Source organism: Coregonus lavaretus (assembly GCF_964263955.1).
Source record: "Coregonus lavaretus genome assembly, chromosome: 26".
In the NCBI taxonomy this organism is placed as follows: Eukaryota; Metazoa; Chordata; class Actinopteri; order Salmoniformes; family Salmonidae; genus Coregonus; species Coregonus lavaretus.
The window spans coordinates 18,392,853-18,409,700 of record NC_140013.1 but is presented as its reverse complement, the minus strand read 5'-3'; the positions used below and the strand labels follow the sequence as shown (position 1 = coordinate 18,409,700).

The 16,848-nt window shown below is 46.3% G+C and overlaps 1 protein-coding gene across 1 annotated transcript; it reads right to left on the bottom strand.

The window, feature by feature from the left end:
- Positions 1-1,288: 1,288 nt before the first annotated feature.
- Positions 1,289-16,511, bottom strand: LOC311101571 (serine/threonine-protein kinase DCLK1-like; the record flags this gene model as incomplete). Its single annotated transcript, XM_084142699.1, has 15 exons — positions 1,289-1,531; positions 1,742-1,855; positions 1,950-2,030; positions 3,382-3,478; positions 3,849-3,926; positions 4,015-4,148; positions 4,381-4,527; positions 4,781-4,900; positions 5,298-5,476; positions 5,931-6,018; positions 8,026-8,120; positions 8,287-8,385; positions 8,511-8,610; positions 15,458-15,810; positions 16,151-16,511. 15 exons carry the CDS (start codon positions 16,509-16,511, stop codon positions 1,289-1,291), a joined length of 2,289 nt encoding a protein of 762 aa, XP_083998825.1.
- Between the last annotated feature and the right edge of the window lie 337 nt (positions 16,512-16,848).

Genomic DNA, 16,848 nt, shown 5'->3' with positions numbered 1-16,848 from the left:
GATCTTGCGTGGAGCCCCAGATCGAGGGAGATTATCACTGGTCTTGTATGTCTTCCATTTCCTAATAATTGCTCCCACAGTTGATTTCTTCAAACCAAGCTGCTTATCTATTGCAGATTCAGTCTTCCCAGCCTGGTGCAGGTCTACAATTTTGTTTCTGGTGTCCTTTGACAGCTCTTTGGTCTTGGCCATAGTGGAGTTTGGAGTGTGACTGTTTGAGGTTGTGGACAGGTGTCTTTTATACTGATAACAAGTTCAAACAGGTGCCATTAATACAGGTAACGAGTGGAGGACAGAGGAGCCTCTTAAAGAAGAAGTTACACGCTGTGAGAGCCAGAAATCTTGCTTGTTTGTAGGTGACCAAATACTTATTTTCCACCATAATTTGCAAATAAATTCATAAAAAATCCTACAATGTGATTTTCTGGATTTTTTTTTCTCAATTTGTCTGTCATAGTTGACGTGTACCTATGATGAAAATTACAGGCCTCTCTCATCTTTTTAAGTGGGAGAACTTGCACAATTGGTGGCTGACTAAATCCTTTTCCCCCCACTGTAACTGTACAAGTTGTAATGAATTGGATGCAATATAACTTCACTGAAATAGATAACTGACTGGATGCATATATTTTCAAAATGAATAATAATACATGGTATTTTATTTATATAGCGCTTTTCAAGGACCCAAAGTCATTATTATTATCATTATTATTTTTCAAATGTATGTTTAATCACATAAATACTTACGATGCCCTATTCAGGGCGTATGAGGTACCGTCAAGTTAAATGGAAGATTTTGATCTGTAGGTTTACATGGCTGTTGTGTTGCAGTTTCGGCTGTCTTGTTAGCGGGTTGGGTACCCTGCAGTACTCATCTCCCAACACCAGGGGACCTCCAGTAAACCAGTATTCAGTGTTTGCTGAAATAAGGCTTAACTACTATATATGTCTGTGTGGTGTCTTAAAATGATAAGCAGATACTGATTCTCTGTCTTAGTAACCTCTCAGGGCTAGAGCAGAACCCATCCAAATATACCTTTAACCTTGACCCTAACCTCTAAACTTTAACCCTAACTGATCTCTATGTATGGCTCTGACCCCAGTGTACTTAGGGTTAACTGACACTGTAGCCGGAATGACAAATCAATGTTTAAGTAATTGGCAGGCATCTTGACAGACTGTCGTCGTGAATACAGGGACATGGGTTAGTGTTAGTACAGGAATACGTGCCCTCTGTCCTTCCTCTTTCTCTCTCCATCCTCCTCTCCCCTCTCTCTTCCTTCGGGGTCTAGAAGGGGGAGGTGGGGGAGGTGGGGGAGCGGACGGTGTCAGCTGAGCTAGGGGAGGTGGGGGAGGGGCTGGGGGAGTAATCTTCTGACTCTGAAGTGAAGTCAGCGGGAGAAAGGGCAGGGTTGTTGGAGCTTTGGGCGGAGCTTTGGGGTTGGGGGCGGATCTGGGGGCGGGGCTTCAACCTCACATCCTGCTGGTGTCTTAGTCTGAAAACCTGTTGCTCCTTATCAAGAGGGGTGGTCTGAGAGGGAGAGAGGAGAGAGGGAGAGAGAGGAGTGAGGGACAGAGAGAAGGGGAGAAAGAGGCAGATAGAGAGAGATGAGGGTGAAGAGGACATGCATTAGCTGTCAGGGTTACATGTGAAGAACCTAATGTTTTGGGCTGTACACATTCTGAACAGTCCTAAACACCTACACAGCCTTGAGTAAGAATGACTAAGAGGGATCCTTACTGTGATAACAGACACTCCGGCGGTGGTGCTGCAGGCTTTAGGACCAGTGTTGAAGTGTTTCTTAATCTTCCCAGCCACAGACAGCTGCTGGTCGGTCACTAATCGCCCATCATCCTGGAACACAGACAGAACCTCTGATAGAGCTGGTCAAGGAACACACACACACCTACTATATGTATGTTCTATGTAGTATGTTCTAGGTACTCACATTGACCCAGGGGTGATCCAGAACCTGCAGAGCTGTGTATCTTTGTTCCACCTTCACCTGCAGCATCCCTGTGATCAGCTCCTACAGTAAATCAATCAATTTATATATATACACCACCAGTCAAAAGTTTGGACACACCTACTCATTCAAGGGTTTTCTTTATTTTTACTATTTTTTACATTGTAAAATGTAAGTGAAGACATCAAAACCATGAAATAACACATATGGAATAATGTTGTAACCAAAAAATTGTTAAACAAATCTAAATATATTTTATATTTGAGATTCTTCAAATAGCCACCCTTTGCCTTGATGACAGCTTTGCACACTTTGCACACCATCATTACTTTAAGACATGAAGGTCAGTCAATACGGACAATTTCAAGAACTTCAAGTGCAGTCGCAAAAACCATCAAGCAGAGGATAAGTTCATTAGAGTTACCAGCCTCAGAACTTGCAGCCCAAATAAATGCTTCACAGAGTTCAAGTCACAGACACATCTCAACATCAGCTGTTCAGAGGGGACTGTGTGAATCAGGCCTTCATGGTCGAATTGCTGCAAAGAAACCACTACTAAATGACACCAATAAGAAGAAGAGACCTGCTTGGGCCAAGAAACACGAGCAATGGACATTAGACCGGTGGAAATTTGTCCAAATTTGAAATTTTTGGTTCCAACCGCCATGTCTTTGTGAGACGCGGTGTGGGTGAGCGGATGATCTCCGCATGTGTAGTTCCAACCATAAAGCATGGAGGAGGAGGTGTTATGGTGTGGTGGTGCTTTGCTGGTGACACTGTCTGTGATCTATTTAGAATTCAAGGCACACTTAACCAGCATGGCTACCACAGCATTCTGCAGCGATACGCCATCCCATCTGGTTTGGGCTTAGTGGGACTATCATTTGTTTTTCAACAGAACAATGACCCAACACACCTCCAGGCTGTGTAAGGGCTATTTTACCAAGAAGGAGAGTGATGGAGTGCCGCATCAGATGACCTGGCCTCCACCATCCCCCGCCCTCAACCCAATTGAGATGGTTTGGGATGATTCGGACGGCAGGGTGAAGGAAAAGCAGCAAACAAGTGCTAAGCATATGTGGGAACTCCTTCAAGACTGTTGGAAAAGCATTCCAGGTGAAGCTGGTTGAGAGAATGCCAAGAGTGTGCAAAGCTGTCATCAAGGAAAAGGGTGGCTATTTGAAGAATCTGAAATATAAAATATATTTAGATTTGTTTAACACTTTTTTGGTTACTACATGATTCCATGTGTGTTATTTCGTAGTTTTGATGTCTTCACTATTATTCTACAATGTAGAAAATAGTAAAAATAAAGAAAAGTAGGTGTGTCCAAACTTTTGACTGGTACTGTATATATATATATATATATTTATTTATTTTGTCACTAAGTGCAGGGATTGAACCATAGACCGACCTTTGCAGTGACAGACACGTTGTCCCAGGATGGTGAAGGGAAGTCTAGTTGTCCCGTTAGAATCTGGTCCAACAGAATCTCCTGGTCCTCACTGCTCCTGGATAAAAACGACAGCAAGTCTCATTTTATTATCATCATCAGCATTATAATGTTATCATCTATCTGGGTATGCTGAAATACTATGGCCGGGATTCAATGCAAGGCGCGTTATAGCGCAGCACACTAACACTGACTTTTAAAGGTAATTTACGCTTCAGCCGACATGAGAAGCTTTTACTATGAATGCGATCTCTGCAAATGTCTGGGAAAATGCCTTTAAAAGGCTTATTGTCGGTAGTCTAGTGCAATGAGCTAGAGTGTGCCTGGGATTGAATCCCGGCCTATGACAAATAAGACATAGAGCAGCACAGACCCACTGAAGGGTTATAATGGTATTGTCTATCTAGGTATCATAGAGCAGCACAGACCCATTGAAGGGAGGGAAGCCACACAGCAGGATGTATGTGATCACTCCAGCTGCCCAGATATCAACCTTCAGCCCGTACCTGTCAGAGGACAATACACACACCTGTCAGAGGACAACATCAAACCCCTGTCACACACCTGCCACACACCTGCCACACATAGACGTACCCTGTCTCAGCGATGATCTCAGGTGCTACATAGGTGGGGGTGCCACAGACCAGGTAGAGGAGTCCATCCACCAGGCTAGCCAAGCCAAAGTCTCCCAACTTCAGAGACTTACTACCATCCTGATGCTCATACACCTGGGACACAGTGAAGCATAGGCCAGGATTTAATGGAGGGCGCGTTACAGACTTTTAAAGGTAATTTATGGTTGAGTCTAAATGCGTAGCTCCCTGAACATCAGGCGTTTAAAAGGTGCATTGTATGGTGTGCCGCACTATAACACACCTTGCATTGAATCCCGGCTATATATAAACATAAATAAACAAACACACAAAAATATAATGTACACACACACACTCACACACTCACCAGCAGGTTCTCAGGTTTGATGTCTCTGTGTACGATGTTGAGGCTGTGCAGGTACTTGATGGCACTGGCCAGGTTATAAAGCATCCCACTAGCATCTCTCTCTGTGTATTTAGTAGAGGAGGTGATGGAATCAAACAGGTCACCCCCCTGTGGATCGATACACACATTACACCTTACAACACGCATAATTGTAATGAACAGTATTAGCCTGCATTACTCTATCCATAACAGGGTGTAATCTATGAAACGCCTGATCAGGTACAGCTCATCTTGACCAGCTTGCTGGAGTCTGGTGTAGCGGTCTAAGCTCCGATGACTGTCTGTGCCCTTTCCTCTCTGTTTCTCTCTCTAAACCTGTCTCCAAATATTTTCTGTTCTTCTAACTGTCCTGTCAACTCACCTTGACCAGCTCCATGATCAGGTAGAGCTCGCTGTAGGTGTCCATTTCCTCGATCAGCAGGACGATGTTGGGGTGTTTGACACAACGGAGGATGGACACCTCGTTCTGGATCATGTGTTCCTGGGGAATAACAACAAGGAACTGTCAGGTTACAGATGTTAATAGTAGTTCAGCTTAATAGTACTGTAGTACAGGTAATAATAATATAATAATACTACTACTATCAAACTACTGGAGACCATGCAGTCATTTCAACGGGGGGAGGAGACACAAGGAAACATTCAGCGACTTAACGGTTATCTACTATGAGCTGAGCAAGATCCATGTTTATGCAAATTGGCAGTGATGCGACCCCTCGATAACCAATCGGAAGGGTCTCACTAGTTAGCTTTGACATCCTGCTGAATAGGCTATTAGCAAATGTGACGTGTTTCAAAGATACACCCACAAAAAGAGAGCTCTGCGATTCCTTACTACTTTGTAGCTTTTGGTATAACTGGGCCGGAGTAGTTCTCACCTTTCCCCTACATTTGCCTTTGTTGATGATCTTCAGGGCGTATTCTCTGCCGGTACATCTCTCCACACACTCTCTGACCACAGCAAAGGTACCGTCACCTAAAGTCCTCCCCACCTTGTACCTCTCAGCGATGGACGGAGGGACGGAGGGACACTCATCACTCAGCAGGTTCAGCTCCGCTATCAAACCAGGCAAACAGGAGAGTTCGGTCATGTCTGCTACTGCACTCTCCACTCCACAGTCCCTAGATTAATAAGAGCTAGATTCAATCTGTATCGAGGAAGATTAGCGCTATTTAAATGTAAAAGTAATTTCCAATCGAGCCAACAAATGCAGCGTTTACCGTAAATGCAGTCTCCGCGAACATTGCCTTTAAATGTCAGTCATGCTATAGTGCTGAACTTCCGCGATACGGATTGAATCTAGGCCTAAGTCTCTGTCCCATAGGCACCCTATCCCCTATTCAGTGCACTACTTTTACTTACTTTGTTTACTGACTTTTTTCTGCACTGGTCAAAAGCAGTGCACTATAAAGGGAATAGGTTGCAATTTGGGATACAGGCAATGCCTTCTAGAGCATGCTCAATGGAAAAGCTGCCCTTAAACATGTATACAGTATGTCCTCTCTACTACCTTCACTACCTGCTCCGTCTCCCTCATCCATGGAGCTACACACCTTGGTGGAGGCTAGAGACAGGGAGGAGCCACTGTGTTGGGAACTCTGAGGGAGGGAGAGATCAAAAATGCTTTTTGAACACATGGATGTTGACAGTTTGGACATCTATAGACTATCTATAGGGGACTATCAATAGGGGACTATATATAGGGGACTATACAGTGAGGGAAAAAAGTATTTGATCCCCTGCTGATTTTGTACATTTGCCCACTGTCAAAGAAATGATCAGTCTATAATTTTAATGGTAGGTTTATTTGAACCGTGAGAGACAGAATAACCACAACAAAATCCAGAAAAACGGATGTCAAAAATGTTATAAATTGATTTGCATTTTAATGAGGGAAATAAGTATTTGACCCCCTCTCAATCAGTAAGATTTCTGGCTCCCAGGTGTCTTTTATACAGGTAACGAGCTGAGATTAGGAGCACACTCTTAAAGGGAGAGCTCCTAATCTCAGCTTGTTACCTGTATAAAAGACACCTGTCCACAGAAGCAATCAATCAATCAGATTCCAAACTCCCCACCATGGCCAAGACCAAAGAGCGCTCCAAGGATGTCAGGGACAAGATTGTAGACCTACACAAGGCTGGAATGGGCTACAAGACCATCACCAAGCAGCTTGCTGAGAAGGTGACAACAGTTGGTGTGATTATTCACAAATGGAAGAAACACAAAAGAACTGTCAATCTCCCTCGGCCTGGGGCTCCATGCAAGATCTCACCTCGTGGAGTTGCAATGATCATGAGAACGGTGAGGAATCAGCCCAGAACTACACGGGAGGATCAAGTCAATGATCTCAAGGCAGCTGGGACCATAGTCACCAAGAAAACAAATGGTAACACACTACGCCGTGAAGGACTGAAATCCTGCAGCGCCCGCAAGGTCCCCCTGCTCAAGAAAGCACATATACAGGGCCGTCTGAAGTTTGCCAATGAACATCTGAATGATTCAGAGGAGAACTGGGTGAAAGTGTTGTGGTCAGATGAGACCAAAATCGAGCTCTTTGGCATCAACTCAACTCGCCGTGTTTGGAGGAGGAGGAATGCTGCCTATGACCCCAAGAACACCCCATCCCCACCGTCAAACATGGAGGTGGAAACATTATGCTTTGGGGGTGTTTTTCTGCTAAGGGGACAGGACAACTTCACTGCATCAAAGGGACGATGGACGAGGCCATGTACTGTCAAATCTTGGGTGAGAACCTCCTTCCCTCAGCCAGGGCATTGAAAATGGGTCGTGGATGGGTATTCCAGCATGACAATGACCCAAAACACACGGCCAAGGCAACAAAGGAGTGGCTCAAGAAGAAGCACATTAAGGTCCTGGAGTGGCCTAGCCAGTCTCCAGACCTTAATCGCATAGAAAATCTGTGGAGGGAGCTGAAGGTTCGAGTTGCCAAACATCAGCCTCGAAACCTTAATGACTTGGAGAAGATCTGCAAAGAGGAGTGGAACAAAATCCCTCCTGAGATGTGTGCAAACCTGGTGGCCAACTACAAGAAATGTCTGACCTCTGTGATTGCCAACAAGGGTTTTGCCACCAAGTACTAAGTCATGTTTTGCAGAGGGGTCAAATACTTATTTCCCTCATTAAAATGCAAATCAATTTATAACATTTTTGACATGCGTTTTTCACGTTTTTCAGGAATTATACCTAAAGTGGCCATTGCCATTGGCTGAACGGAGTCGCATTAAGAGAAATCCCATGCAGCCTTGTTTACAAGTTCAAACACTGGAATGATTAGGATGATAGAAATCCTCATTATTTTGTTTAATGGTTTTTAATTTGAGTGTCATTATTTCTGTAGGCTATAGCCTACACTTTCTCGCTCTGAACTTCTAATGGGAGTGGGATGGGTGTGGTATTGTGACAATGATCAAGAGCAGCTGCTCACCGATTTGACAGCTCCAATGCGGTTACATCTCCGACACCGCCCAAAACATTAGCTATGCGGGTGCCGGCTATTACCGGTTAACTCTTGATCTGATTGAATCTAGGCCTATGTTAATAAAGCGTTGTGATTGTATTAGTAAAGCATTGTGTGGTCCTACCCTGCGTCGTCGGAGGCTGGCAGGACTGGTAGGAGAGGGGCTGGGGGACTTCCCAGAGCGAGGAGTCGACAGCTGACTGCCTGCCGTCCCATTGGCTACAGTACAGACACAAGACGTTAGAGGTTAGAGAAAGACAGTCCTCACTCAGTTGGTTGCTGATAAGGACAAATACATTGCTGAAAAAGTTGTTGATTCTGTAGATTAATTACTTATGCACGCACGCACAAAAACACACACACACACACACTCACAGGGCCATACCTGAGCCTGAGCTTCGGCGTGAGCCTCCTCCTCTGGGTGAGTAGCGTCCCTGCAGAGAGGAGATCCGACCGTATGACGTCGACTTCACCACCCTACACTCTGGAGGGAGAGGACACACCGTCAGATACCACACACACACACCTACAGTACACACACACACACACTAATTACTCCCATGATATTCTAATTTAAATGTTATGGTACTGTTATTATAACTATCTCACCACTCTCATCTAAGAGGAAGTCATCTTGGTAGCGAAACTTCTCTGGACCACAGGCCATAAAGATGTCATCGTCACCAAAGAAGTCCTGAAGGCATGTCACCTGGAACAGACAGACAGCTAGACACTGTCAGTCACCTGGAACAAGGATACCACAAACAACTAGTCTTCACATTACTTATTCATTATTGATATGACACAGACAGGTAGACTGGGTACCAGACCTGTTTGTGCTATCATTCCAATCATTGCCACTCCTTGTCATATGCCAAACTTATGATGATGTTTTGTCTATGACAAGGAGTGGCAAGGATTGGAATGATAGCACAAACAGGTCTGATACCGAGGCTAACAGACAGAATCTCTCCAGAGTCCAGTGGCTTCCTGTCCTAATCTCCTCTCCTTCATCTGAACTTTATCCCTCCCCCTCCCAGTATCCCTCCCCCTCCTCTCCCCCTTCCCTGTATACCCCTCCTCTCCTCCTTCCCTGTATACCCCTCCTCTCCTCCTTCCCTGTATACCCCTCCTCTCCCCCTTCCCTGTATACCCCTCCTCTCCTCCTTCCCTGTATACCCCTCCTCTTCTCCTTCCCTGTATACCCCTCCTCTCCTCCTTCCCTGTATACCCCTCCTCTCCTCCTTCCCTGTATACCCCTCCTCTCCTCCTTCCCTGTATACCCCTCCTCTCCCCCTTCCCTGTATACCCCTCCTCTCCTCCTTCCCTGTATACCCCTCCTCTCCTCCTTCCCTGTATACCCCTCCTCTTCTCCTTCCCTGTATACCCCTCCTCTCCTCCTTCCCTGTATACCCCTCCTCTCCCCCTTCCCTGTATACCCCTCCTCTCCCCCTTCCCTGTATACCCCTCCTCTCCTCCTTCCCTGTATACCCCTCCTCTCCTCCTTCCCTGTATACCCCTCCTCTCCCCCTTCCCTGTATACCCCTCCTCTCCTCCTTCCCTGTATACCCCTCCTCTCCTCCTTCCCTGTATACCCCTCCTCTCCCCCTTCCCTGTATACCCCTCCTCTCCTCCTTCCCTGTATACCCCTCCTCTCCTCCTTCCCTGTATACCCCTCCTCTCCTCCTTCCCTGTATACCCCTCCTCTCCCCCTTCCCTGTATACCCCTCCTCTCCTCCTTCCCTGTATACCCCTCCTCTCCTCCTTCCCTGTATACCCCTCCTCTCCCCCTTCCCTGTATACCCCTCCTCTCCCCCTTCCCTGTATGCCCCTCCTCTCCCCCTTCCCTGTATACCCCTCCTCTCCCCCTTCCCTGTATACCCCTCCTCTCCCCCTTCCCTGTATACCCCTCCTCTCCCCCTTCCCTGTATACCCCTCCTCTCCCCCTTCCCTGTATGCCCCTCCTCTCCCCCTTCCCTGTATACCCCTCCTCTCCCCCTTCCCTGTATACCCCTCCTCTCCCCCTTCCCTGTATACCCCTCCTCTCCCCCTTCCCTGTATACCCCTCCTCTCCCCCTTCCCTGTATACCCCTCCTCTCCCCCTTCCCTGTATACCCCTCCTCTCTCACCCTTCCCTGTATACCCTTCCTCTCCTCCTTCCCTGTATAACTCCCCCTCCTCTCTCCCTCCTCCGCGCATCCCTCTCCCCCTCCCCGCTTCTCCCACCTCCTCACCCCCTCCCCCGTATCCCTCCACTCTCCCTGCCCCCTCTGCCCCCCTCTACCCGCCTCTCCTCCCTCCCTCCTCCCAGACAGTCATATAGACCTACAGTCCTAATGCATGTACAAGAAAAATACTGACTCATACCTACAACATTCCCACTGGAATTAAATGCCTCCCACTCAGAGATAGGCTTTTCCAAAGACAGGCTGTTTCAGAGACAGACTTTTTCAGAGACAAGCTACTGACAGGCTGTTCCAGAAACAAGCTACTGACAGGCTGTAGGGCGGCAGGTAGCCTAGCGGTTAAGAGAGTTGGGCCTGTTACCAAAAGCTCGCTAGTTCGAATCCCGGAGCTAACAGGGTGAAACATCTGTTGATGTGCCCTTAAGCAAGGCACTTAAACCTCATTAAGAGCGTCTGCTAAATTACTTAAATGTAATGTTTCAAAAAAAGGCTACTGACAAGCTGTTTCAGCGACAAGCTACTGTTTCAGAGACAGGCTAGTATCTGTCTTAGATCTGTTCATTCATTATTGAGAGACATTAGACAGACTGCTACAGTATGTCAAGCAGGAATGTCCATTATCAGAGATGCGTGTGGAGGGGAGGGGGAATGTATTCATATCAATAACAGGTACAAGTAGTCAGATTGAATATGATTACAGGAGCAATCAGTAACAGAACGTCAACGTAACACTAATCAAACAGATTAAGTAATCACACTTCTGGATGTCTGAAATGAGCCAATAACCAGTATGTAAATCTCACTGGGTGTTTATGAAGAGCTGAGCAGAGTTCCAGCTGGCTACTATATTACTACAACTGCATCCCAAATGGAAAAGTGGTGCACTATATTGGGAATAGGGTGTCATTTGGGACACAGGCTGCAGCTGCAATGGAGGAGATGAATGATAACTGGCTTCAGAGCTGCAAGTCAGCACAACAGTATGTAGCTCCATTGCTGTGCTGTAGCAGTTCCCTAACACACAGTTACTGTGGAGTCAGCCACTTAGCAACACTACACTATATGAAGCAAAGCTCAATTCACCACTCAGCTTACAGTACTCACATTAGTCCAGTATTCTCAGCTGTAAGTTGTTGTATTTTCACCCCAGACAGATCATGTCAACAGGTCAACTTCCCAGCTGATGTTCAGAAAACATATTAGTTCTAGGCCGGGTTTCAATCCGTATAACGCTGTCAACAATTAGGTTTTTAAAGGCAACATCACCACGCTTGCAGATATTGCATTTGTGGTAAACGCTGTAGATGTCGGCTCAAATAGAAATAGCCTTTAAATGGCACACTGTCGACAGGTGCGATTGGAATGAATCACGGTCCTAGTCTGGCACTGTCTGAACAATAGCAGAGTCCCTGTGTGTAGACTGATTGCACAAACACCAATGAGAGGCCCAGTCAAGGTCAACAGGCACACACGCACACGCCTAACAGTGAAACACCAGTCAGATAGAATTGCCAAGCACTGTATAGCATAGTAGCCCAACCCTGATACCCACTGTATAGAACTGTACTGTATAGCCCAACCCTGTTACCCACTGTATAGAACTGTACTGTATAGCCCAACCCTGATACCCACTGTATAGAACTGTACTGTATAGCCCAACCCTGTTACCCACTGTGTAGAACTGTCCTGTATAGCCCAACCCTGTTACCCACTGTATAGAACTGTACTGTATAGCCCAACCCTGATACCCACTGTATAGAACTGTACTGTATAGCCCAACCCTGATACCCACTGTATAGTACTGTATAGCCCAACCCTGTTACCCACTGTATAGAACTGTACTGTATAGCCCAACCCTGATACCCACTGTATAGAACTGTACTGTATAGCCCAACCCTGTTACCCACTGTGTAGAACTGTACTGTATAGCCCAACCCTGTTACCCACTGTATAGAACTGTACTGTATAGCCCAACCCTGTTACCCACTGTATAGAACTGTACTGTATAGCCCAACCCTGTTACCCACTGTGTAGAACTGTACTGTATAGCCCAACCCTGTTACCCACTGTATAGAACTGTACTGTATAGCCCAACCCTGTTACCCACTGTATAGAACTGTACTGTATAGCCCAACCCTGATACCCACTGTATAGAACTGTACTGTATAGCCCAACCCTGATACCCACTGTATAGAACTGTACTGTATAGCCCAACCCTGTTACCCACTGTATAGAACTGTACTGTATAGCCCAACCCTGATACCCACTGTATAGAACTGTACTGTATAGCCCAACCCTGTTACCCACTGTATAGAACTGTACTGTATAGCCCAACCCTGTTACCCACTGTATAGTACTGTATAGCCCAACCCTGTTACCCACTGTATAGAACTGTACTGTATAGCCCAACCCTGTTACCCACTGTGTAGAACTGTACTGTATAGCCCAACCCTGTTACCCACTGTATAGAACTGTACTGTATAGCCCAACCCTGTTACCCACTGTATAGAACTGTACTGTATAGCCCAACCCTGTTACCCACTGTATAGTACTGTATAGCCCAACCCTGTTACCCACTGTATAGAACTGTACTGTATAGCCCAACCCTGTTACCCACTGTATAGAACTGTACTGTATAGCCCAACCCTGATACCCACTGTATAGTACTGTATAGCCCAACCCTGTTACCCACTGTATAGAACTGTACTGTATAGCCCAACCCTGTTACCCACTGTGTAGAACTGTACTGTATAGCCCAACCCTGTTACCCACTGTATAGAACTGTACTGTATAGCCCAACCCTGATACCCACTGTATAGAACTGTACTGTATAGCCCAACCCTGTTACCCACTGTGTAGAACTGTACTGTATAGCCCAACCCTGTTACCCACTGTATAGAACTGTACTGTATAGCCCAACCCTGTTACCCACTGTATAGAACTGTACTGTATAGCCCAACCCTGTTACCCACTGTATAGAACTGTACTGTATAGCCCAACCCTGTTACCCACTGTATAGTACTGTATAGCCCAACCCTGTTACCCACTGTGTAGAACTGTACTGTATAGCCCAACCCTGTTACCCACTGTATAGTACTGTATAGCCCAACCCTGTTACCCACTGTATAGAACTGTACTGTATAGCCCAACCCTGTTACCCACTGTATAGAACTGTACTGTATAGCCCAACCCTGATACCCACTGTATAGTACTGTATAGCCCAACCCTGTTACCCACTGTATAGAACTGTACTGTATAGCCCAACCCTGATACCCACTGTATAGAACTGTACTGTATAGCCCAACCCTGTTACCCACTGTATAGAACTGTACTGTATAGCCCAACCCTGATACCCACTGTATAGAACTGTACTGTATAGCCCAACCCTGTTACCCACTGTATAGAACTGTACTGTATAGCCCAACCCTGTTACCCACTGTATAGAACTGTACTGTATAGCCCAACCCTGATACCCACTGTATAGAACTGTACTGTATAGCCCAACCCTGTTACCCACTGTATAGAACTGTACTGTATAGCCCAACCCTGTTACCCACTGTATAGAACTGTACTGTATAGCCCAACCCTGATACCCACTGTATAGAACTGTACTGTATAGCCCAACCCTGTTACCCACTGTATAGTACTGTATAGCCCAACCCTGTTACCCACTGTATAGAACTGTACTGTATAGCCCAACCCTGTTACCCACTGTGTAGAACTGTACTGTATAGCCCAACCCTGTTACCCACTGTATAGAACTGTACTGTATAGCCCAACCCTGATACCCACTGTGTAGAACTGTACTGTATAGCCCAACCCTGATACCCACTGTATAGAACTGTACTGTATAGCCCAACCCTGATACCCACTGTATAGAACTGTACTGTATAGCCCAACCCTGTTACCCACTGTATAGAACTGTACTGTATAGCCCAACCCTGTTACCCACTGTATAGAACTGTACTGTATAGCCCAACCCTGATACCCACTGTGTAGAACTGTACTGTATAGCCCAACCCTGATACCCACTGTATAGAACTGTACTGTATAGCCCAACCCTGTTACCCACTGTATAGAACTGTACTGTATAGCCCAACCCTGTTACCCACTGTATAGAACTGTACTGTATAGCCCAACCCTGTTACCCACTGTATAGAACTGTACTGTATAGCCCAACCCTGTTACCCACTGTATAGAACTGTACTGTATAGCCCAACCCTGATACCCACTGTATAGAACTGTACTGTATAGCCCAACCCTGTTACCCACTGTATAGAACTGTACTGTATAGCCCAACCCTGTTACCCACTGTATAGAACTGTACTGTATAGCCCAACCCTGATACCCACTGTATAGAACTGTACTGTATAGCCCAACCCTGTTACCCACTGTATAGAACTGTACTGTATAGCCCAACCCTGATACCCACTGTATAGAACTGTACTCTATAGCCCAACACTGAACTCCATTAGTTTCACTTAGCATAACAGAGAGCATATTGGCCTCATAAATCATCAACTGGAGAAACAATGATATTGAACCGGAAGTGCGTCTGGAGAACTCTTGTCAATACTTTCTAATTCTACCATCATTATTTAATGAGACAGTGAAGTTAAACTGAACTGGATGAACAGGATGAACCGCAAACATTACAGATGAATCCCGGAATGCATTTCATCTGCATGATATTGATGATGGAATATACAGCTACTATCTCCTGGTCATGTCTGGGCCAGACGAGTACCCTGCACCATTCTCTAGTCTTCCCCAATAGCACTGACATTCACACTGTTCTGCAACACTGAGCCACACACACACAACACTCCCACTGCACCACTCTGCCGCAGAGGCTGTTCCTTAGCAACCAGCCCAGGCAACCAGATCACCATAGAAACCGTCCAGGAGAGAAAAATGGAAAACTACATCGGAGTTTCTTTGATAGAACCAGTATAAAAGAGGAGACTGACTATTAATAGGCATATCCCAACTAAACAACATGTTTCCCAACTCTTCTTGCCTCTTTCTCATTACTTCTCATATTGACTCTCTCTAGTAATCCTGTGTTCAGGACTCTGTGTGTTAAAGGTCTGTGTTCACGGGATTTATACCATATAGTAATCTGGTCATAAAGGCTATACTTCAAAAATATTTAAAGATCATCCATTGGTTAATGTGTGAAAATGTCTCAGTGAAACTGTGCTCCTGAAACGCCTACTGACTGGGATGTCAACACAGCAGACTGAGTCCCAGAAACCTGCTTCTAACTCTGCTAATTGCCTTATAGCCCATCCCTCTGAGTCTGTGGGGAAAGCTACACCTGAGAACCAGGCAGTAACTTCACTAATACAACCGTAATTCATAACCTACCAGCTTCCCGTCCACGGTGTACAGTCTCTTGACGACCCCAGAGTCCAGCTTGATGGCGTCTGTGATGTCAGAGAGGACCTGTTCGAAGGAGTGGGCCGTCTTCTTGTTGAGGAGGATGCGGACGGCCTTACGAGGCTTCACCCCGCTGCGGATGATTGTGACCAGTTTGGGCCGGATGAAGTCCTTACTCTCCCTGGTCTCCGGAGTCCCAGCCTTGGCACTGCCCAGGGAGGGGGAACCACGCGCAGAGGCAGCCGCAGCTGTCTTCACTCCAACTGACCAGTTGGGGTTTACATTCTTAGTGTAGTCCAGCTTCTTGTATGGCTCTATGGAGCCACACACATAGCTCTCTCCTGCAGGTAGGCAACACACAGAGATAGGCCTACATGGTCACAGCAACCACGGACTCACCTCACTGCATGCACCACATAATGACACAGCTATGAGATTTAGATGATAAGAGTTTACAGACCTACTGGAAATATACTAGCATGTAGGCCTACTGGAGCAGGTCACTCATTGTACAGTGGGAAACCTAGAAAAATGCACTACTTATTTTGTTCTCAGACTGCTACTGTCCCATCCCTTAGGGTTAGCTGCTCAATACTGTCCCATCCCATCCCTTAGGGTTAGCTGCTCCATACTGTCTCATCCCAACCCTTAGGGTAGGGTTAAGGTTAAGGGTTAGCTTACCTTCTTCCAGCTGCTCCATGCCTGATATTCTCTTGGTCCCATCAATAGAGTAGATGGTCCGAACCCCCTGTGGCAGGTTCACATTATCTGACAGGGAGCGGGTCAGATCGGCCAACAGGGCGTCTATAGACCGGAACCTGTACTGGGAAATAGCGTAGACAATCCCTTTGAAGTAGCGGTCTCCGTTGCGATAAAAGCGGACCTTCTTGGCCTTCTTCTCCGAGGCCAGGGACTGCAGTGTCCGGGTCCTGTACAGACTACAGTGGGCGCTGTGAGAGGGGCTCGGCAGCCCGTTGTTCCTGGAGCCTCTGCGGGTGTTTCTCTGGGCTTTCTCCCGCTCGTCAAAGTGCTCCAGCTCCATGACTGTAGTGATGTTACACAGAAAGAGACAAATCAGGGAGGGGAACATTATGGACAAGAACATTTAAACCTCAAGCAACTTATTTTCCTTCGCAGAATAAACAAGTAATTCTTTAGTTTTAGTTGAATGTCATATAGGCCTACTGGAGAGAGTAGAATCAATTGGATTTCTGCATGAACTCTGAGGTCGCGGTCGACATTCACTGGTGCTGAATGGTCAGCGCGGCAGGTGCGGTTCTGCTAGCAGCTAGCTAGTCTGACAGCCGTGGCTGTAGTCAGAATGAACGGACAGCGCCACTGGCTAGCTAGATAGAATTCTCCTGTTTGTGGGCAGTATG